Here is a 23,319-nt window from a genome sequence, read left to right as displayed (position 1 = left end):
GAGAAAACGAGAGTGGTAGTATAGGTTTTTTCGGTTTAAAAAGCTAAAAACATTTAAAAGTTAAATTTCTTTATTTTTGAAAACCTTCTTTTGAAAACATGTAAATAAATCATTTTAAAAAACACTTAAACAATAGTCAACTTTTTTTTTACTTATTACTACTTTTTTGAAAAACTAATAAATAATGAAGATATTTATTTAAAAAAAAACACTAGTAACAAAAATTGGTATATCTAATTATAATTTCCAATAAAAAAATGTATCGAATTGAAAAAAGAAACGATTTTAATTTATTACGGGATAATAGAAGAAGAGGAGGCTTCCCGCTGAACACCGCAAAGCAACTAACCGATTTTCAGATTTGTACCACCTCTCACATACTTATACGGAACATTGACACGTGTCATGTACCATGACGCTGACGTGGAAATCATACGACCTAGGTTCAACACTCTACCACACCACAAATACCCCCATTCGTTTTCTACCGAATGCCACACATATCAATTATCATATGGATTGGGATAAAGTTGAAGGAGGGGAAATGATGTGAAGTTTTCATCAACAAAACCACCCGGAATTACACCGTCTCCGGCCATGACCGACGCATTTTAGTCGCCGGAGGGGAGGAGCTAAATCGGATAAATAGATGGGGATGTCCTGGGAAGACGTGGTGTTGATAGAGAGAAGTAAGACTTCTTGCGACCCGTCGGTGGTGACGGTGAACTGCCCCGACAAGGCGGGGCTGGGATGTGACCTGTTACGGATTGTACTTGAATTCGGACTCTATGTTACCCGTGGAGGTCAGAATTATAATTTACTTTCTTTCTCCCAAATTATCGCTGCTAAGATTTAACTTCTTGTTCTGTCAATTTTAGTTAAAAAGGATCATTCATATCATGGATGCTTGATTGTGTTGAAATGATTCCACTTGCTTATGAACAAACTATAATTGGTTTTATGATATTGAATTGTTAAAAATACGCATTTTGATCATTAGATTTCTCGACTGATGGAAGATGGTGTTACGTAGTCTTATGGGTAGTCCCACGCCCAAACTCGGTGAGGGTCGATTGGGAAAGCTTAAAAAATCGGCTTTTATCTTGTTGCCCTTCATGTTTACCTACATTTTATCTCAATCACCTCTCTGATTCCGATTCTGATTCTTCCAAATCACCTCCACTCTACCTGTTGAAAGTTTTCTCCCTGGATCGAAAAGGGTTGATACATGGTAAAGATCGAGTTCACATGATTTCAAAATTTAGCCTTTTTCATGTTCTGATTTTGACCCAATTAAAATTTTTATTATAGATGTGACGAAAGTCCTGTGTGATCTTGACCTAGCAATTCAGAGAGTTAAAGTGACAACAACCCCAGATGGAAAAGTTCTGGACCTTTTCTTTATTACAGATGGCATGTAAGTCCTCAATCGTCGTCGTCTTCTTCTTCTTTACAGTGATGAATGATTAATTTGAGGTGAAATATTGGTGAATTAATAAATTTCCATACAGGGAGTTGCTTCACACGAAGATACGACGTGAGGAAACATGTGAACACCTTAGTGCCGTGTTGGGAGGATGCTGTATCACGTGTGAACTTGAGGTAGCAGGAGCAGAGTACGATGTTCAACAAGTACATTCTTGTATTTCAGAAACAGTTGCTCAGGAACTGTTCGGAGGATATGAGGTTGATGTTGATCGTCCACAGTCTGAAGCTAGCATAACAGTCGATAATTTACTGAGCCCAACGCATACATTGCTTCAAATACGGTGTCTTGATCAGAAAGGTCTCGTGTATGACATTTTCAAGATCTCCAAAGACTGCAATATCCGTGTATATACTCTTTCTCTTTACAATTAATTTAACGAATTTAAATAATGTTTTACTGAATTGGTTGTTTTTATACAGATTGTGCATGGGAGGATCTGGAGCAGCGATAAAGGGTACAGGAGTTTGGATCTATTTATTCAGAAAGAAGATGGGAAAAAGATTGTGGATAAAGATAGCCAGGCTTTATTATGTTGTAGACTGAAGGAGGAGATGCTGAATCCATTAAGAGTTATGATTACGAATCGTGGGCCTGATACAGAACTTGTGGTTGCTAATCCTGTTGAGTTATCTGGGAAGGGAAGGCCTCGGGTTTTTTATGATGCTACGCTTGCATTGAAGACACTCGGGATTTGTGTGTTTTCGGTTAGTAGCTAGTTTGAACTTTGAACTTCAATTGTTTAGGTTTTATTTAATTGCTTAAATTTGTCTATAAAAAATAAAAATAAAAATATTTGTGTAGGCGGAGATAGGAAGACACTCGAGTTCACGGCGGCAGTGGGAAGTGTATAGGTTCCTTTTGGATGAAAGTCGAGGAAGCAGCAATCGAGCTAAACGTGATGATGTTGTTGAAAAAGTCAGAAGAACCCTTATGGGCTGGTGAATGAATCAAGATTCAAGGACGAAATATATATATATATATATATATATATATATATATATATATATATATATATATATATATATATATATATATATATATATATATATATATATATTAGCATACGAATGAGATGAAAGTTCTCGATATGAGATAATTATAATTATAATATATGTATAGGAAACTTTGTCTTCAACACTATCTAGAGAAATTATAAAGCTTTATAATAATGACTAATGAGAGGTATCCATGATTCTTGAATACCACAAACATTGGTTTGTGGGGGCAAAGTAGACAAATATAATTTTTTTCGGTATATAAAAATAAAAATCATAATAAAAATAATGGTCTTTTTATATTGGTTCTGAACCTTTAAAAATATTTAATTTTTCAGGACTGGTCCTAACAAAAAAAATTTAATATTTCAGGACCAGTCCTGACAACAAGATATTGCAGCACATGGTCTTGTTTCATATTAAGTTGTATTTGGCACACAACAGTTATCTTATTTTTCAAATTTTTTTAAATTGTTGCAAAAAAATAGATAAGCTAGTTTTTTAAAAAGTAACTTGAGTAGCTTTTTAAAAATTTCATAAATATATTCTTATTTAATTACAAAAAACCTGTTTTTTAAATGTTTTTTTATGTCATTTTATATCTTTTAGTTAGCTTATCAACTAGTTTTTACCATTATTTTTTACTAATTTTTCAGCTATCGACTAATTTTTTAACTACCAATTAGCTTTTGAGTTAGTCTGTCAAACATAACCTAATTATGTAAACACGATTTAGCAACCTTAATGACTTTTTGTTTATGTCCGTTCATCTTCATTATCATTTTTCTTGGTTATGGTCTTGCATTATCATTACCATGATCATGATTGGTGTGTATTTGGAAGGTTGTTCATCAAAATGGTCTATGATTCCGAATATAAAAAATAGCATTTTTATAATTTCCAAGGCCATGCGCACTAGTTACTCGATAGGCTTTCAGACGATACTAGTGGCACAAATGAAGATTAAAGTTGCAACGTTTAGTTTTTTGAAAACTTTTTACATTAAAATTCGGGAACTGTATTTCATTCTTTTTACCAATATAATATAATTATAATTCTTTATCCAAATAATATCATACTTATAAAGGTCCATCTAATTAGACCCTCTCTGGACCCCTAATCATTAAATATTTTTTCTTAAATACTATCATTATAATATACTGATAACTTTTTTATTTTATGATTTTTTTTGCAATTATTAATTAATTATGAAGTAACGATGAAACCTTTTTTTAATATACAAATTACAAATTTTACGTAAATTTATTTAATCTCAAAAAAACTTTATAAAAATATATTTAATGAGAAAACTTTTATGTTATCAAACATTTAAAATAAAACTTTTATATATATATATATATATATATATATATATATATATATATATATATATATATATATATATACAAATCATTTTTTATAAATATATTATAAAATACTTATATATAATTTATGTAAAAATGTCGCTATCAACTAAAAGCATTCAAATGATAATCCATAATTTGTAGTATCTGTATTTTTATTTTAATAATGTTTCAATTTTATATAAATAAAATAATCATGGTTTATTAATATTTTTTTAAAATTAAAACGATAATCCATATGTTCGTTTATTGCTGGATGAAATGAAATAAATTTTAGTATTAAATTAAATAAGTTTTGTTATCAACACTTTTTTCAAAAAAAATTGAAAAAGTAAAAATGGTTTCGAGATAGTCACTACGATTGTAAAATAGATGAAATTATAAAGTAAGGAATTACAATTCTCAAGGTCTAAAAAAGATGAAACCTCATAATAGTTGGGGTGCAGATGAAACCTCATAATAGTTGGGGTCCAATAAATGAATGTAGGGTCCAATTAGTAGAACCATACTTATAATATGTTGTTAATAAAGATAACATTTAGCAATATGTAGCTCAGAACAGGCTGCACATACATTTTCTCCACAGTTGGCCCTTTAAAAGAATGCAACTTGCCATATGGGCACAGAAAAGTAGGAACATCATTATTCTGGGTAAAAGTTATAATTACATCGCCAGTGTCGGTAGCAAGAATAAAGAATGTTGCTATTCTCCACAATTGGCCCTTAAAAGTATATATTTTATAAATAAGTTGCAAAGATTAGTAACATTTCTTTATTCTTTTTATTAAGGAGTTATTAAGTTGATCTTTAAACTACTTGTCAAATCAATGCTGAGACATAACTTGTCCAATGCCAACCATTAAACACAACTACACAAGTGCTAAAATCACAAGATAGTTGATACCATGAATGACTCAAAATTTAGGTGTTTTAAGTGCTAAAATAACAACCAAATATACAAAATTCCTCTCCTCTATGCTCTAACTCAGCGGAATAAAAACAACTAATATTCAGTTGAGACTGGATGCATGAATGAATAGTATTAATGTAGATTAATACCTCCACTTGAAAATTCGATCTCATGAGCAGGTGGTAAAGATGAAACCCAATCAGAAGCATGAATTGGAAGAAGCCCTAGTGTGTTTAACTTCCATACACCAAGTAACATACGTCCTAAATTCAGGGCAATGAATAACAATTTGGGTGCAAGAAGGTCTACTTTGTTATTATCCTTGAAAGGTTCAAAAACCTTCCCAACTCCTTGAAGAGCACTTAATGGCTGCCAAAGAGCTAAAAACGTAATGCCAATGCTAAACAAATGGACCGTGCTTCCAGACATCCACATCATATGTAACACCGTGAAAATTTACAATCAATTTAAACTTTTCAAAAACAACCCATTTTATTAAGTTATTACAAAAAGGTTTTCAATTCATTTATTATCAGAGTATCCCAGAAATATCAACATAAAACTGAGGAGCGATACGATCACACCTTCGCCTTGCCACGGTCTCCTGAAGTACCTGAAACAATACACTAAAACTGTAAGCCCGAAAGCTTAGCGAGTTCCCCTAAAATACCAACCACAATACCACACACATAACATATCATATCATAAACAGAACAGCCATGCATATCGAGTTTACAGTGTGACTGGTCCATCCGCACCGGGCCTTCAGTCCACCTGGTCCACTCTCTGAGTCTACAATATGAATGGTCCGCCCGTACCGGGCCTTTAGTCTACCTGGTCCACTCTCTGAGCCTCGGCACGTCTGGTCCGCCCTCCTGGGGCCTTCAGCCTATCCGGACTGCTCGTCGGGCCTTCGGCCTAACCGGTCCGCCCTGGGTATGTTGGCCTACAGCACAAAGCAGGACCCGCCTCAACCCAACCCCAGTCTAACAACCATGTGCACATAAACGTATAATCATATAACATCTCGCAACTAATCAAACATATCCAACATATCACATAACATAGCAACATCCTAACTAGGATAACGACCTAACCGGTCACTAGCATAGCATCATCCTATATACCAGGATACCGACCTTAACCAGGTCTCTAACATATACCATCCTAACTACCAGGATGAAGACATAGCAAAGCAATAACATCACAACTACTAACTGGATTTTCCATCCGATAAAGGGACGACCTTGGTGCCTTAGACCCTGTTGATATAGTGAGGATAACTCACCTGCAACTGCCGACTTGAAGAAATAAGACCACGCTACTCCGACCACCAGCACGAACTCCACCACTGGTCATTGCCAAATAACCAAAACCAATAAACACCAGTAATTACCAAAATTCCCTTGGAATTCAAACTGGTCAACCCTTGGTCCTAGGAATGGCAACGGGGCGGGTTCGGGACGGGGCATGGATTCCCAAACCCGCCCCGATAACTTTCGGGTATCTTATCGGGGCGCCCCATTGGGTTTCGGGTTTCCCCGTCGGGTTTCGGCTATCTTATCGGGTTCACAACAATTGATAACGAAATCTTTATTCTCTTTTAGGGTACCTCAATGTCTTATAAAATATACATGTTCTAGCAACTCTTTTAAATTAAAAACATGATGCATCACTTTAATAAAATAAACTGGACGTTATATTAAAAATTATTTGATTTAAGTTTTTTTTAATACGTCAAAACACATAAAAATGATCATTAACACCAGATTGTTAATAACTAAAAAAATTCTCCACGATAAGTATTTTATATTTGAACGCGTACAATTAACATCAAAGTTTTTTGAAGATATTATATATATATATATGTATATATATATATATATATATATATATATATATATATATATATATAATCGGGGCGGGGCGGGTCGGGGCGAGGATAACCCACTCCCTGCCCCGAACCCGATAAAAAACCCAATAACGACCCGTTACCCGACCCGAAATGATCGGGTTTCGGGTTTCCCCGTCGGGTTCGGGTTTTTTTGCCATCCCTACTTGGTCCAAGTCAAAGTCAACCTTCCTAGTTGACCCTACTCGTCGAGTCAACCCATTGCTCATCGAGTTCCTATGCTCAGAAACTCCCATGCCACGACTCAGCTCGCCGAGTCGCCCCAAGACTCGTCGAGTCCAACAAGTTCTGAGTCCCTTCCTGCTCAACTCCCCAAGTCATTCCTCGGCTCACCGATTCACAACTCAACCAAAAAAAGTTAGGGTTCTACGACCAGACTCGTCGAGTCCAAGGCAATCTTTAACATACTCGCTGAGTTGTTCTTCCAACTCGTCGAGTTCCTGTCCATCATCATACAGCTCACCGAGTCCACCTATGTGACTCGCCGAGTTACTATACGACTCAAGTCTAATATTGTAACATCCGGATTCCCAGGTATTATTTTTAACCTTTTATTTTTGAGGTATTGTGAGGAGACTCAGCGAGTTGGAGTCTGAACTTGCCGAGTAGGATCGCGGTTTTGCACGCAGGTTCGCGTCTGGACTCGGCGAGTCCACGTTGTTTAATGAAACCCTAATTTTCAAGGTTTGAGACCTATTTAAAGGGGCTTATGGTCGTCATTTGCGGCCACCAACCCCAGAGAGAAACCCTAAAGAGATTTTGAGCGTTTTGGGAGAGAGAGGAGGCCATTGATAACCTTTGAAGCATTGTTTGGCAAGGCAAAGGAGGTTCTAGCTAAGAGGAAGCAAGGGAGGTGGACATTCTTCGAATTTGGAGCTCAGAGAATCATTTTGGAGGTAATATTTTGGCTCCCTTTCTGTTGTTAAGATGAACATGGGGGTTTAGGGTTTCTTGACCCCTTTGTTGGTTAGATTTGATGTCCATTTCGTCCCTATTTGTGATGAGGCTTGGAATGGGATCCATAGAGGTCCAGAGAAGCTTTATTCCTCAAGCTTTATGAGGATTCATGGGAGTTTTGACCAAGGGTTATGATATATGGGGCTAAAACATCATATAGGAGCAAATAGATGTTGTTTGAGCATCAAGGTTAGGATTTTACGTTATTATCATGCTTGGGGAGGCCAGATATATGACTGAATGGAATAGATCTGACCTCAGAAGTGGTTTTGAGTTTATGCATGGCACGAACTCGCCAAGTCTGAAGAACAAACTCGGCGAGTAGTATGAATTTTGCCCGTGATCACTCAGTGAGTGGACTTGTCGAGTTGAGTGAGCGACTCAGTGTGTCAGGGTGAGTCAGGGGGGGCTGAGTTCAAGCCGGAACTCGCCGAGTTGTTCTTGAGACTCGGCGAGTTGAGTCGTGGTGGCCCCGCGATTCATGCCAGGTGGAACTCGTCGAGTCAGGGAGGTACTCGTCGTGTCAAGAGAGGATCTGAGAGAGACAGTGGACACGTGTAGACTCGCCGAGTCGCCCTAGTGCACTCACCGAGTCCGGTCAAAGTTGACCGTTGACCTTGTTGACTTTTAGGGTTGAGTATAGCTGTATTTATGAGTGTATTACTTTGTGTGATTAGGCGGAGGCTAGATCACATTTATTCCGAGTCAGATATTTACCGAGACATCGAGGTGAGTCTTCTCACTATACATTACCTAGAGTGGTATATTGTGTAGACCAGAGGGTCTGAAGTGTTATATATGAGATTATGTGCTATGTGTTATGTGTATGTTGTATGTTGTTATAGACTGGACCGAAAGGTCCAACGATACAGACCGGGCCGGAGGGCCCAACGAGCTATGACCGGACCAAAGGGTCCAACGAGCTACGGTACTGGAGGGTCCCGCTGAGACGCATCGACCAGTGGTTCGTATTATAGCCTTGAGTGGCGTATGTGTTGTATGTGGTATTTTGGGGAACTCACTAAGCATTTATGCTTACAGTTGTTGTGTGATGTGTTTCAAGTACCAGTGATAAGCGCGGAAAGGCGCCGACATGATCCGTACACACTTGAGGAGTTTATGTTTTGGATTCTGGGGAGATGTTTTTGTGATAAATACATTTGAAACAATATGTTTGATGTTATTTTGTGGATAAAAGAATGATTTGAAAATGAAAATTTTGTTTAAAAATTCACGTCGTTACAAGTTGGTATCAGAGCCTTGGTTTGAGGGATTCGGATGCATTTTCGGGCGCATCTGAACTCAAACTGAGAATTTGAGAAAATTTTTGCTAATGAAGTAAAACTTTTGAGAAGAGTAAAAAGAGTTTTGAGACAAACAGAGCAGAACCGTGTGAACGATCAGCCAACGCCCGAACGACGAATTCCCCAAAAGTACCCTTACTTTATGTGCTACGAGATATGTTATGTTATGCATGCTAGAGTAGGCTAAGTATACATATTAGGACTAGAGTGGCCTGATTTGTGATGCCTTAGCCTAGGAGTTTTCTGATGCTGAGATGCTTTGAGGGCGAGTGATAGCAGTTAGGAGCTCATGAGAATAGAGTGCTTGTAATCCAAGATCCATGGAGGAGGAATTGAAGTGAATGCTGATGCGGTGGGGTCAGTAGTATTAGGCCGTACTACTGAAGACACCGGATCAGTGGGCATTTCAAGTAAGAATCTTTTGGACGACGAAGAACAAGTAGGGCTGCGTCATCGAGTATGAGCATGTTCGATCGAATCTCTGATAATTTTTCTTGTATTTCAGAGGCATCATGGTTGGGACTCGACACACACCTGAGACCAGTGGTGTCAGCGACGAAGACATCCGTCGGTTGATTCATGAGGAGGTGGCTGCGGCCATCCGGGTTGAGATTCCTGAGATGTTTGGGGACATCAAGACCACATTGATCGAGACTTTTGATGAGCGGTATGCAGCGTTGACTGAGGCTGTTGCAGCTGCAGCTACTGCTGCTGTTGCTGCTGCCAGACCTCAGGGAGGTGACTCGTTGCTGTTCCGGGAGTTCAGCAACACGAAGCCACCAGAGTTCGACGGGACGCAGGACCCGATTTCCGCTATGAGATGGATCTATGACATCGAGGGATGTTTCTATACGTGCTCTTGTCCAAAGCACTTGAGGGTTCAGTTTGCCTTGAACCAGCTCCGCCTGGGAGCGAAGGATTGGTGGAAGTTCGTGACGGCGAACTTTACTTTGGCTGAGATTTCTGAGGTGACCTGGGAGAGGATCACCGCTATGTTCCGAGAGGAGTATGTTCCCCCGATAGAGAGGGAACGGTTGATCCAGGAGTTCTTGACCCTCAAGCAGGGTATTGATTCAGTGACAGTCATCACCAGGAAGTTCCATGAGAGGGCGATGTTTTGCCCTGAGCAGGTGTCGACTGAGCAGGCTCGTATGAGCCGTTATCTGGGTGTTCTGAGGAGAGATATTCGGGAGTTCGTGGAGAACTCGACTTACCGGACATTTGCTGAGCTCCAGGCAAATGCTCGGAAGATGGAGATCGAGCTGGAGACTCAAGCCAGGGAGGAGGCCGAGTCTCAGAGGATGGATCGACGGCCGGCCCAGTCTCAACCGGCAGCCAAGCGGGCTAGACCCGCTGATTCGAGATCTGGGGGCGCGAAGGGCCGCACTTGTGGGAAGTGAGGTAAGAGCCATGAGGGGTCATGCAGGGCTGGGGTATGTTACAAGTGTGGGAAGGAGGGGCATATCGCGAGGGAATGCCCCAAGGGATTCTCGGTTTGCTTTCATTGCAACCAGACCGGCCATCGGAAGGCTGAGTGCCCACAGCTTCTTCAGGGATCTGCGCCTGTTGCTAGGGTTACCGAGGCTCGGTCGGTGAAGGCCGAGGCCCCGAGGGCTCGTGGGAGAGCGTTTCAGTTGACCACGGAGGAGGTCCGCGCGTCGCTCGATGTTGTGGCTGGTATGTGTTTTCTTTTCATCTTTTATTTGAATTGAGATTTTATGCTTATATGATCATATGCGTAGGTACTTTTCTTGTGAATTTTGTGCCTGCTTTGGTGTTATTTGACTCGAGTGCGAGTCGGTCGTTTGTTTCCATAGCATTTAGTCAGCATATTAGTACCCGTCGAGAGGCATTGGATCGGGCTCTGCGAGTTTCCATGGCTGATGAGCGAGCTGTGTATGCTTCGGATGTGATTCGAGGATATATCCTTGAGATCTTCTGTAACGCCCGTGTTTCTAGGCTAGGCATTAATATTGACATAATGGTCTAGGTTAACATTTGTAACTCATTTAGAAGAAATGAAAAGGAATTATGTGAATTATGTGTTTTATGCTTAATTATTAGGGCTTAATTAATTAAAAATAAAAATAAGCGTCAAAATTTAAAGTGAGAAATCAGCCCGATATCTTTACATAAAGTTGTAGTGGTCGAAACAAGGATTTCGGGGGTATAAAGAATGTCGAAATTCGAGTTATAATGAAGAAGTTATGACCTGTCGAAGTTTCGCGACAAAACCGGCACGGTGCCGAATGTCGTAAAAAGTGAGTTTTTGATAAACTGCTTTTTAGCCTTAGTAAGCTAAACGAAAGTCGTAGTATTCGTTAAACTGAGAAGTTCGATAAAAAGAACGCTCAAATCTGACTTCGTATGAGGAAGTTATGAGTATTCGAAGTTTCAGCTTAGCAGTAGACAGCTAAAAACTTGAATTTTAGATCGAGCGATTTTTAGCCGACACAACCTAAACGATAATTGAAGGTCTCGTCATTAGAAGCACAACGGTAGAAAGTTTGACGAAAACGGACGTCGGATGAAGAAGTTATGAATTTTTAACGGATTTCCTGTCCCGGTCTGTTAAAAATAATAATATAAAATTTAAATTCAAAATTAGCTGACGAAGTCTAAACGGAAGTTGTAGAGCATAATTTTAGCTACGCGTGCATATAAAGAACGTCAAAAACAGAGCTCGTATGCGAAAGTTATGGATTTTAGAAGTTTTTGCGCAAAAAACGCGAAAAATCCCCAAAACCGAGAAATTTTGTTAAGTCACCTCGGACATGTCATCCCTCGCATGCGAGGCCTCCACGTGGCACCTCCTGATAGGACCGAGCTTCGCGTATCGTCTTCTGATTGGACCAAGTCCGCGGTCCACTCGCATTCGGACAGGCTCGCATGAGACACCCCGCGGATGCTCCTTGGACACCCCTTCGCATACGTGGACTCTTCTCATTGGACCGAGGCTGCTGACCAATCCGAAGCTCGCAGCTGACCAGTCCGAGCCTCGCCGAAGCAGCCACCTGGTCCGAGCCTCGCAGACGCGTGCCATCCCCTCCTCGGTTCGGATCCGAGCCTTCGGTCCTCCTCCCCTATAAATAGAAGGGTGCGAGACCTCCCGGGGGTATTTTGAAAACTTGTCATTTTTAGCCCCTTTCTCCATATTTCTTTCATATTATCATCCCCCGAAGCCCCGGTATCGATTATAAACCCCGGAATACACCACGAAGTGCCCGTGAAGCCCGGAAAATTTATCTTTTCGGTTTCGAAGCCCAACTTTTGCAAAGCCCGGTTTCTCAATAAAACTCTCGGTTTTATTAGAAACGATCGTTTTAGGAAACGAATTGCTGCCCAGTTTTCATTAAATCAAGTGAGTGTGTAGTCACTTTCATCTTACACATAGATATGAAGTATTTTATATAAAATACGTGCTATGTGTATATATGTTGTTTGTTTATTCGAGATGGGTGTTAAATGAATGTTTTATACATTTTTAAAATGATTTAAAATGTATACATATTTTATCTTCAAATATATTGAGTAAATATGGGTAGATAAAGTATGAGGGATAGAAGTACAGTATAGATGTACTTTGGTAGCTATGAATTTACTACAGTATAGATGTACGTTGGTAGCTATGAATTTAGTACAGTATAGATGTACGTTGGTAGCTATGGATTTGGTATGTTGGCAACTATGGACTTAGTGCCTGTTGTATAAACCTTGGCGACAATGTGACTTCATGCCTATTTGACATAAATTGTTGAGGGAAAACAATGTTGTCATCCAGGTGTTTGTTTTGTTTGACATAAATTGCTGAGGGAAAGCAATGTTGTCACCATACAGATTGCTTTATGTCAGGTGGTCTTATTTGACATAAATTGCTGAAGAAAGCAATGTAATCACCTATTTTGGTTGTTTATTTGACATAAATTGCTAAAGGAAAAGCAATGTTGTCACCCCGGTGTTTACCTTATTTGACATAAATTGCTGAAGACAACAATGTTGTCACTTTATTGGTCGTTTTGTGTTAGGTTGTCTTGTTTGACATAAATTGCTGAGGAAAGCAGTGTTGTCACCATGTAGGTTGCCTTATTTGACATAATTGCTGAGGAACCCCCGAAGCAAAGTTGTCACCCCTAATGAAAATCCTTAGGCTAGGTCCCTTGTGATAGTTGTTTTAGGGACGTAAGGTAAGGATAACGGGTATGGGTAAATATGGTTGTTTTAGGTGGATGAAATTAATAAATTATTTGTTGATTGATAAACTTAAAGAGTATATTATTTATTGTGGGTTGAAAACCATATATGCTCACCAGGCTTCCAAGCCTGACCCACTCAGCTTTTTATATTACAGGTAGTGGACTCCGAGCATAGTCGGATGATAATGATGAGTGATTTTGGATTATAGGCTAGTAGTTGTAAAGAACTGTGTAAGGCTTATAATGTCTTGTTTATGCTTTTGATCTGTATCGGAACATGACATCTCGAGGTTTTGTTATGAAAGAAAAATATATTTCTTAAAGAAAGGTTTTGATAAATTTTTATCATGTTTGGTTTTGGGAACAAATTCCGCAACACTTTTAATCAAATGATTACTTTGATTTTATTTTAAAAAGTATAAACGAAACCGGTCTTTTTTGGCCGTGAAATTGGGGATGTCACATCTTCGGTGTGGAGTTTCCGATAGATCTGGTCCCGATCGCGATGGGGGACGTGTGTGTGATAGTGGGTATGGATTGGCTGAGCCGTTATGGAGCTGTGATAGACTACAAGCGTCAATTGGTGTCGACTCGAGACCCTAGTGGGGGAGTTCTTACGGTGTACGACGAGGGTACACGTACGGGGTCAGCATTTTGTTCGGCCGCCAGAGCGAGACAGAGTCTACAGCAGGGCTGTAGGGGTTTTGTGGCATATGTGATGGATGCGAGGACTGATATTGAGAGACCGAAGTCAGTTGATGAGGTCCCGATAGTGCGTGAGTTTCCGGATGTGTTTCCAGAGGACTTGTCGGGTGTGCCTCCGGAGAGGCAGGTAGAGTTCGGTATTGAGTTGTTTCCAGGAGCTGCGCCTATCGCTAAGGCGCCGTATCGCCTTGCGCCTCCGGAGATGCAGGAGTTGTCCTCGCAGCTTCAAGAACTGCTGGGGAAGGGGTTTATCAGGCCGAGCAGTTCGCCTTGGGGAGCGCCTATCCTTTTTGTCAAAAAGAAGGATGGCTCGCTCCGGATGTGCATTGATTATCGTGAGCTGAATAAGCTAACGGTCAAGAACCGTTAACCGTTGCCAAGGATCGATGATTTGTTTGATCAGTTGCAGGGAGCATCTTGGTTCTCCAATATCGATTTGAGGTCTGGGTATCATCAGGTGAGGGTGCGGGAGGAGTACGTCCAGAAGACAACCTTCCGGACTCGTTATGGGTATTACGAATTCGTGGTGATGCCTTTCGGACTCACCAACGCACCAGCGGTGTTCATGGATCTCATGAACAGGGTGTGCAGACCAATGTTGGACCGCTCGGTGATCGTGTTCATCGACGACATTCTGGTGTATTCGAGATCCAGAGAGCAGCATGAGGAGCATTTGAGGGAGATCCTCGGAGTTCTGAGATCGGAGAGGCTTTATGCCAAGTTCTCCAAACGTGAGTTATGGTTACGAGAGGTCCAGTTTTTGGGGCATCTCATTAACCAGAAGGGGATATTGGTCGACCCGGCCAAGATTGAGGCGGTTATGAAGTGGGAGGTGCCGAGATCACCCACCGAGATCAGGAGTTTTCTGGGTTTGGCCAGCTATTATCGGAGATTTATTAAGGACTTCTCCAAGATTGTTGTGCCACTCACCAAGTTGACTCGGAAGGGTGTTGCGTTTTCTTGGGGTCCGGAGCAGCAGACCTCGTTCGAGACACTTCGCAGGAAGTTATGCGAAGCCCCAGTGTTAGCCCTTCCGGAAGGGATGGAGGATTTTGTGGTTTATTGTGACGCATCGATATCCGGATTGGGAGCAGTGCTTATGCAGAGGGGGCATGTGATAGCATATGCATCGAGGCGGCTTAAGCCTCATGAGTCGAGATATCCCACTCACGATTTGGAGCTGGGAGCGGTAGTGTTCGCTCTCAAGATCTGGCGACACTACCTGTACGGGGTTCAGTGTACGATATACACGGACCACAAGAGCTTGAAGTATTTGATGGATCAGCCCAACCTAAATATACGTCAGAGGAGGTGGTTGGACGTGGTCAAGGACTATGATTGTGAGATCCTGTACCACCCGGGCAAGGCTAATGTTGTAGTCGATGCACTGAGTCGTAGGGCGGAGGGTGCCCCATTGCGAGATGTATGTTTGAGGTTGACGGTGATGACCCCGGTTTTGGATGCTATTCGAGGGGCCCAGGCTGAGGCGGTGCAGCCTGAGAGCCAGAAGAGGGAACGAGTTTTCGGGCTGGTATCGGAGTTCGTTACCGATAGCCGGGGGCTTATGACATTTCAGGGTCGGATTTGGGTACCGTCCGTCGGCGGGATGCGTACCATTTTGATGAAGGAGGCTCATCGATCGAAATTCTCGATCCATCTAGGGGCCAGTAAGATGTTTTTGGACCTGAAAATGATTATTGGTGGCCCTGTATGAAGAGGGGTGTCGCATGGTTTGTAGAGAGATGCTCGACCTGTCGCAGGGTTAAGGCCGAGCATCAACGTCCTCATGGTAAGTTGCAGCAATTAGAGATTCCCTAGTGGAAATGGGAACAGATTGCCATGGACTTCATCACCAAATTGCCAAGAACCGCGAGGGGTGTCGATGCAATTTTGGTGATTGTGGATAGGTTGACAAAGAGTGCTCGCTTCCTGGCCATCAGTGAGAGCTCTTCCGCGGAGAAGTTGGCGGAGATGTACGTGAGAGAGGTGGTATCGCGGCATGGAGTGCCGATTTCGATTGTCTCAGATCGAGATGTACGTTTCACTTCCAGATTCTGGAAGAAGTTTCATAAGGAATTGGGTACGAAACTGCATTTTAGTACGGCGTACCACCCACAGACCGACATGCAAAGTGAGCGGACGATTCAGACGCTCGAGGACATGCTCCGAGCATGTGTGTTGGATTTCGGCGAAAATTGAGACATGTATTTGCCCTTGGCAGAGTTCTCTACAACAACAGCCATCATTCAAGCATTGACATGCCGCCCTTTGAGCTGTTGTATGGGAGGAGGTGTCGGACCCCTATTTGCTGGTGAGAGGTAGGGCAACGTGTGATGGGTAGTACCGAGATTGTGCTTCAGACGACAGAGCAGATCCAGCAGGTCAGACAGAGGTTGTTGACCGCTCAGAGCCATCAAAAGAGTTATGCGGACAGGCGCCGGTCCGAGCTTGAGTTTCAGGTTGGCGACCTTGTACTCCTGAAGGTCTCTCCTTGGAAAGGAGTGATTCGATTCAGGAAGAGGGGCAAGTTGGGGCCCCGATATATTGGTCCTTTCAGGGTGATCGCGAGGGTAGGCAGGGTAGCCTATCATTTGGAGTTGCCAGCAGAGTTGAGACAGATTCACGACACTTTCCACATGTCGCAGTTGCAAAAGTGCATAGCCGACGAGTCCGCAATAGTGCCACTAGAAGATATTCATGTGGATGCGAGCCTGAATTATGCTGAGAGACCAGTGGCGATCAAAGATCGGAAGATCAAGGTCCTGAGGAATAAAGAGGTGCCACTGGTGCAGGTCCAGTAGCAGCATCGGAAAGGGTCAGAGTTAACTTGGGAGTCGGAGCGTGAGATGCGTGAGCAGCATCCGGAGTCATCTCCCAGACTCGCCGAGTCCATACGTAATATCTTCATTCATACGATCACAAGCCATTCCATTGCTTCCAATACATAGATCTGGACTCCTAGGGCCAGATCCACACGTAAAGTTTCCAACTTTACGTGCATGCAAGGCTCAACAAGCTCTAATCAAGCTAAAATGAAGGTTTAACGCAAGGACACTCTCAATCAGGCCCCAAAGTTATCACTTTCCAGATTCATGAGTCAAGAGCAGTCTAGATCTGTAGTAGCAACCACATATCTGAACCCAATACTCGAAAAGAGACTCATATATGACAATTTTGCCCTAAAACTTCATTCATGATCAATCTAAGCAAAACAAAGTCAAGGGAACAACTTTTTACCTTTAATCTGATGCCACCAAGCAAGGGGATCAGATCCACTTCGCTCCTTTATGATCCCACCAACTCTTGCTTCAAGTATCCTTCTTCTCCAAGCTCCGAGAAAGCTTCTAGACATTAAAGGGGGTGCTAAAAAGGTTGGGGTGGGGCTTAAGGTTCCTTATATACGGTGCAAACCCTAGGAATTAGGGTTTCTCATTCAGGTCAAAGTCAAGTTAAAGTCAAATTACCATTTTACCCCTGATCAAGTCAGGTCAAAGTCAAAGTCAACTTCCAGTTGACCCGACTCACCGAGTTGGCTCGCCAACTCGTCGAGTCCCTATCCAGTCTATTGTCCTCACTCCCGTCCCTACTCGTCGAGTTAAGCATAGACTCGACGAGTTCTCTTTCTAAACTGATATCCAATTGTCCATCATCTGACTCGTCGAGTTGTATGAACAACTCGTCGAGTTCATCTTCATCTGATGAACACTTTGGTCTGTGACTCGTCGAGTTGTATGAACAACTTGTCGAGTCTGTTCTTGAGGCAAGAAGGTTGCCTTGGACTTGCCGAGTCAGGGCATTGACTCGCCGAGTCCCTCCATTACTGAGTCTGGCTTCCGATTCACTGAGTCCACTTATAGCTCACTGATCCCACTCGACATAACTCAAAAGGGGAAAAAATCGGGGACTCGCGACTCGACTCGCCGAGTCCGAAGAACGACTCGTCGAGTCGCATGCATGCAATTACTATATACTCGATTATGCTTGAATCCAGTGCATTCCATTCATGGATCTGGGTTCTCGGGGCTTGATTAACACGTAAAGTTTCCAACTTTACATGTAAATAAACACCAATGAAGGTTTTAGGGCTCAACATGCACTAAAAGAGTATATATATGGCTTTCATGCAATATGGCTCCATAAAGGCAGTAGATCCGAGCTCCTAGAGCCCAATCATGCCTAGATCTGAAGTCCCTTAACACTATAAGCTCATTACTCAAAGCTCAAGACTAGAAGAGGCCTTAAAATGACTATCATAAGCTCTTAATGAGATAATAATGAAGGAACAGAGAGGGTTTCGAGTCTAATACCTCTAGAGGCTCTGAAATGGCACAAAGATTTTAGATCTTCTTCCTCTCCTCTTGATCTACCTTCTTCTTCTCTCCAGAACTTCAAGGAATTGCACAAAAACCACCCAAATTACGAAAAGAGGGGTTAGGACTTCGAGAGGGAGTGTTCTGGACGCAATAGGGGCCGTTATGAGGCACAAAACGACGTTTAAATAGGGTGCAACCCTTTGAAATTAGGGTTTCTTCCAGACTGGCGGACTCGCCGAGTCCAGAATATGGACTCGTCGAGTCACCAACTTAAACGTGCTCGATATCCCGACCCTACTCGGCAAGTCGGACCTACAACTCGCCGAGTTCCAGCTAAAAATGCAAAAATACTTAGTTTAAATTACATACCAGGAACCAGGTGCTACAAATCCCCCCACTTATTTTAAACTTCGTCCTCGAAGTCTGCCGCTCGCTCCTAGAAAAGCTCGGGATAGTGCTCCCTCATCTCTTCTACTGGTTCCCAAGTCCACTTCGAACCCTTCCGGTGCTGCCATTGCACCTTTACGAGCTCCACCCTCTTGTTCCTCAGATCCTTCGACTTCCGGTCGAGGATCGCTACTGGCCGCTCAATGTAATTCAGGCTGTCATCAACCTAAATATCCTCTAAAGGCATCACCGCTGAGTCATCCACTAGGCACTTCCGCAGCTGAGAGACGTGGAAAGTGTTGTGGATCTGACTGAGTTCGACTGGCAGATCCAGCCGGTACGCCACCTTGCCCACCTGGGCTACAACCTTGAATGATCCGATATACCTTGGGCCCAAATTGCCCCGCTTTCTGAATCAGATGACGCCCTTCCATGGCGACACCTTCAGGAGAACCATATCCCCGACCTGGAATTCCAGGTTTGATCGACGCTTATCGGCGTAACTTTTCTGCCGACTCTGAGCGATCTGAAGCCTACTCCACACCTGCTGAATCCTCTCGGTCGTCTTGAGCACCACTTCGGTGCTCCCCATGACCCTCTGGCCAACTTCGCCCTAACATATAAGGGTCCTGCACCTTCTCCCGTACAACATCTCGAAGGGAGGACGATCAATACTCGTGTGATAGCTGTTGTTGTATGAGAACTCAGCTAGAGGAAGATAGGTATCCCAACTACCACCGAAGTCTAGCACGCATGCCCGCAACATATCCTCAAGAGTCTGGATGGTCCGCTCACTCTGACCATCTGTCTGCGGGTGAAAGGCTGTGCTAAAATGCATACCAGTGCCCAACTCATCATGAAACTTCTTCCAAAACCTGGAAGTGAAACTCACATCCCTATCTGAAATCACTGATACCGGCACCCCGTGTCGCGCAACTATCTCCCTGATATAGATGTCAACCAACTTTTCGGCCGATATGCTCTCCTGAATCGGAATAAAATGGGGGCTCTTGGTCAATCGATCCACGATGACCCATATCGAATCCACTCCTCACGCGGTCCTGGGAAGCTTTGTGATAAAATCCATCGTAATATCTTCCCATTTCCACAACGGGATATCCAACGGTTGCATCTTGTCGTGCGGTCCCTGATGCTCGGCCCTGACCTTCCTGCAGGTCAAACACCACTCCACATACCATGCCACATCCCGCTTCATGCAGGGCCACCAATAGTCTAAACGAAGATCCCTATACATCTTCGTTGCCCCGGGATGAATGGAGAATCGGGATTTGTGCGCCTCCTCCATCAAGAACTGACGCACGCCTCCATGATACGGCACCCACACCCTACGGTGTAGTGTCAATAATCATCGGCTGTCATAATCGAAGTAGGAAACCTGACCCACTATGCGCTCACTCTTCTGGTGTTCCTCCTTCATGGCCTCCTGTTGGGCTTCCCGAATCCTCTCTAATAGCGGAGTCACCACTGTCATCCGCACGTAAATATCCCTGATCGGCGCCGCCTTGCGGCTAAGCGCATCGGCCACCACATTGGCCTTCCCCGGGTGGTAAAGGATCTCACAATCATAATCCTTTACCACGTCAAGCCATCGACACTGCCTCATGTTCAGATTCTCCTGGTCTATGAGATACCTCAGGCTCTTGTGGTCCGTGTAAATGGTACACCGAACCCCATAGAGGTAATGCTGCCAAATCTTGAGGGCGAAGACCACCGCCCCCAACTCTAAATCATGCGTCGGGTAGTTCGCCTCGTGAGGCTTCAGCTGCCTCGAAGCGTAGACAATGACGTGCCCTCTCTGCATCAGCTTCGCGCCCAACCCCGAAATGGACACGTCACAATACACCAAAAAATCATCTACGCCCTCTGGCAGGGCTAAGATTGGCACCTCACACAATCTCTGTCTCAGAACCTCGAACGTTGCCTGCTGCTCAGGCCCCCATCAAAAGACCACGACTTTCTTAGTCAACCACACGAGACGCATGACACCCAAGCCATGGATGAGCTGTTCCCATGGCTAAAGTTAAGAGAAGAAGGAGCTAAAGAAGAGAGTATCAACTTATCGACTGCTACCCCATGGGAGTTTGTTCCAATTCCCTTTATATATTTGCATTTTTATTTTTTTTGCATAGTATGCAATGAGGGCATTGCATAAAATAAGTGTGGGGTAGGGGGTTGGTCACATATTAGAAAACTTAGAATCTTAATTTAGGCTAATTTAAAAAAAAAATTGTTGCATACCAAAAAAAAAATATTACTTAGGATTTAATTTAGAAAATTTTGGTAAAAGTAAAATTAGGATTCCATGTTAGAATTGTGTTGATAATTGCATGAAGACCCAAATGTTTAGTTAAGCCTATATACGTTTTAGTACATTTGTGGCCTCCTTATTCCAGTGAAATCATGGGACAAAAACACGACCCCGCTCAGCCCGAGGGATGCAATATGTTTAGCAGCCTAAACCTGAAATGTATCCAGGAAAATTGTTATCGTTAGCCAATAAAGGTTAAGATTGAGCGCCCCTGCTTAAGCATGTAGGGATTTGAGTGAAAAAAGAGAGGTACTGTAACACCCCAAAGTTTGGAAAGTCAAGAAAAGAAAGAAGACCTCAATTTTAAGGGGAGACTCGGCGAGTCCATGGAGGGACTCGGCGAGTCCGAGCGGGATCCGGGTCGAGGTGTAAGCGACCGACTCGGCGAGTCAGCCAAGGAGACTCGACGAGTTGGGTCTGAACGAGGAAAACCCTAAATCCGGGACTTGGAGCCTATTTAAGCGTCTCATTCTCCTTCCTAGGGTTCCTTTACTGCCTCTCTACCCCAGAACACCAAACCCGAGCCGCCATATCCGTTTTTGAGCTAGATCTTGCTTTGAAGAGTGCACTAAAGCTTGGAGAAGGAAGAAAGGCCTTGGAGGTGCAAGAAGGGACTGTAGATCCGGGATTGAGAGGTCATTTCAGACCAATTGGAGGTAATAAGTCGTTGCTTGGACTCCCTTTGCACCTAGATCTATTCTTATGTGTGAGTTTCGGACATTTTGGCATGATAAGTAACCATTTCGAGTTAGAGGTCTAGATTTGAGGTTGCTACCTCAGATCCATGTTTGTTTTGGTCTAGAATCCCCTAAAGTATCAGCCCTTGGTATGTTGAAGAAGTATGCTGCCATAAACCCTAGTTTGAATGTGTTTTAAGCCTAGATCTCTTGATCTACACGTAAAGTTTGCCACTTTACGTGGGGGATAGGCCTTAGAAGTATGGATCTATGAGTTGGAAGCCCTGCTTGGCTCGAAAAGCCACTGCATGGATTAAGGATTGAATAGACTTGGCGAGTCTTTCGAGTGGACTCGGCGAGTATCTTGAAGATGAGGAGGAACTCGACGAGTGGGATGAACAACTCGTCGAGTCGGATGAAGTTAGGCATCAACTCGGCGAGTTGGAAGAACAACTCGACGAGTTGGTTGAAGATTGCTTTGGACTCGGCGAGTCTATTAGTAGACTCGGCGAGTCAGGTCACGAAACCTCAAACCCTTCGAGTTAAGACTCGAATCAGTGAGTCGGGTGGTGACTCAGCGAGTTGGACAGGACAGGGCTTGGAACTAGTTGGACTCGGCGAGTCATAGAATGACTCGGCGAGTCGAGTCGCGAATAGAAAGACCCTGAGCTTATGAACTCGGCGAGTCATTAGGAGGACTCGGCGAGTAGGGTTGACCTGGAAGGTTGACTTTGACCAGAGTTGACTTAGTTGACTGTCAGACTAAGTGTTATATGTATATTGATAGCTCGGAGAGCTAGAGGAGCAACAGCTCAGTGGATTGGCGAGTAGCAGCCAGAGGTTTATCAGCAGAGCTCAGCAGTTCAGGTGAGTTTCCTTCCAGTAGGAACGGGTCTAAGGCCACAATGCCGGCCCATTTAGCTAGCAGTAGTATCCGGATTTTGATCTGATGCAGTAGTTAGCATGTTTGATGCCTTCGTGGCTCATACAGGATTTATGTGTATATGCTAGTTGATATGTTTATGCCATGTTCAGTCAGCTTCTGACTTCGGTCCGATGTAGGGGACAAGGTCCCAGTCAGCTTCGGATTTCGGTCTGATGTCAGCTTCGAACTTCGGTTCGATGTAGGGGACAAGGTCCCAGTCAGCTTCGGATTTCGGTCCGATGTCAGCTTCAGACTTCGGGTCGATGTAGGGGACAAGGTCCTGGACAGCTTTGGACTTTGATCCGATGTCAGCTTCGGACTTCGGTTAGATGTAGGGGACAAGGTCCCAGTCAGCTTCGGACTTCGGTCCGATGTAGGGGGCAAGGCCCCAGTTAGTCCGGACTTCGGTCCGATGCAGTGGGCAAGGCCCAGTATGTGCTTTATATGTTATTATGTGGTATGTGGTAGATTGGGGGAGCTCACTAAGCTTCGTGCTTACGGTTTTCAGTTTTGGTTTCAGGTAGTCGATTTTCAAAAGAGGAGCTCGGGAAGATTGCAGAGCACACACCATAGTCAGTTAGCCTGGGAATGTTTGACTCTGATAATGATATTATGTTTGAATTTAATACTCAAAAGTTATGTTTAACTTATGCTACGTTTTTATGAATCTAGTTTTAGTAATGTTTTAAAAGAAATTTTTGGTCGTGATTTTTGGGTCGTTACAAGTAAAGTGGGTTAGATCTGATCCCACATCGGCTGGGAAGGAGAACTAAGCATTCCTTATAAGGGGTGTGGATACCTTCCCTAACACAACGCGTTTTAAAGCTGTGAGGGCAGCAGATCCCATAAGAACTCTGCA

General features: G+C 43.1%; 1 protein-coding gene and 1 pseudogene across 1 annotated transcript; one reads left to right on the top strand and one right to left on the bottom strand.

The window, feature by feature from the left end:
* Positions 1-481: 481 nt before the first annotated feature.
* On the top strand, positions 482-2,482 carry LOC145088438 (ACT domain-containing protein ACR9-like). The gene is made up of 6 exons (XM_079026795.1): positions 482-803; positions 1,001-1,231; positions 1,312-1,417; positions 1,512-1,833; positions 1,909-2,193; positions 2,291-2,482. Exons 1-6 carry the CDS (start codon positions 650-652, stop codon positions 2,429-2,431), a joined length of 1,239 nt encoding a protein of 412 aa, XP_078882921.1. The 5' UTR covers positions 482-649; the 3' UTR covers positions 2,432-2,482.
* A 2,408-nt stretch (positions 2,483-4,890) lies between these two features.
* LOC145090787 (uncharacterized) overlaps positions 4,891-23,319 on the bottom strand; it is a 47,118-nt pseudogene continuing 28,689 nt past the window's right edge.

The sequence above is a fragment of the Lactuca serriola genome, chromosome 2 (assembly GCF_051521515.1).
Source record: "Lactuca serriola cultivar US96UC23 chromosome 2, Lser_US96UC23_V15, whole genome shotgun sequence".
NCBI lineage: Eukaryota > Viridiplantae > Streptophyta > Magnoliopsida > Asterales > Asteraceae > Lactuca > Lactuca serriola.
The sequence above is the reverse complement of the archived record's forward strand: the minus strand, read 5'-3'. Positions and strand labels throughout refer to the sequence as shown.

Bases quoted from the DNA above. Each gene is read 5' to 3' on its own strand.
- LOC145088438 (XM_079026795.1), top strand. From the start codon at position 650: ATGGGGATGTCCTGGGAAGACGTGGTGTTGATAGAGAGAAGTAAGACT. The intron at 804-1,000 runs GTCAGAATTATA...TTTGATCATTAG, and splicing joins ACTCTATGTTACCCGTGGAG to ATTTCTCGACTGATGGAAGA. The intron at 1,418-1,511 runs GTAAGTCCTCAA...ATTTCCATACAG, and splicing joins TTCTTTATTACAGATGGCAT to GGAGTTGCTTCACACGAAGA.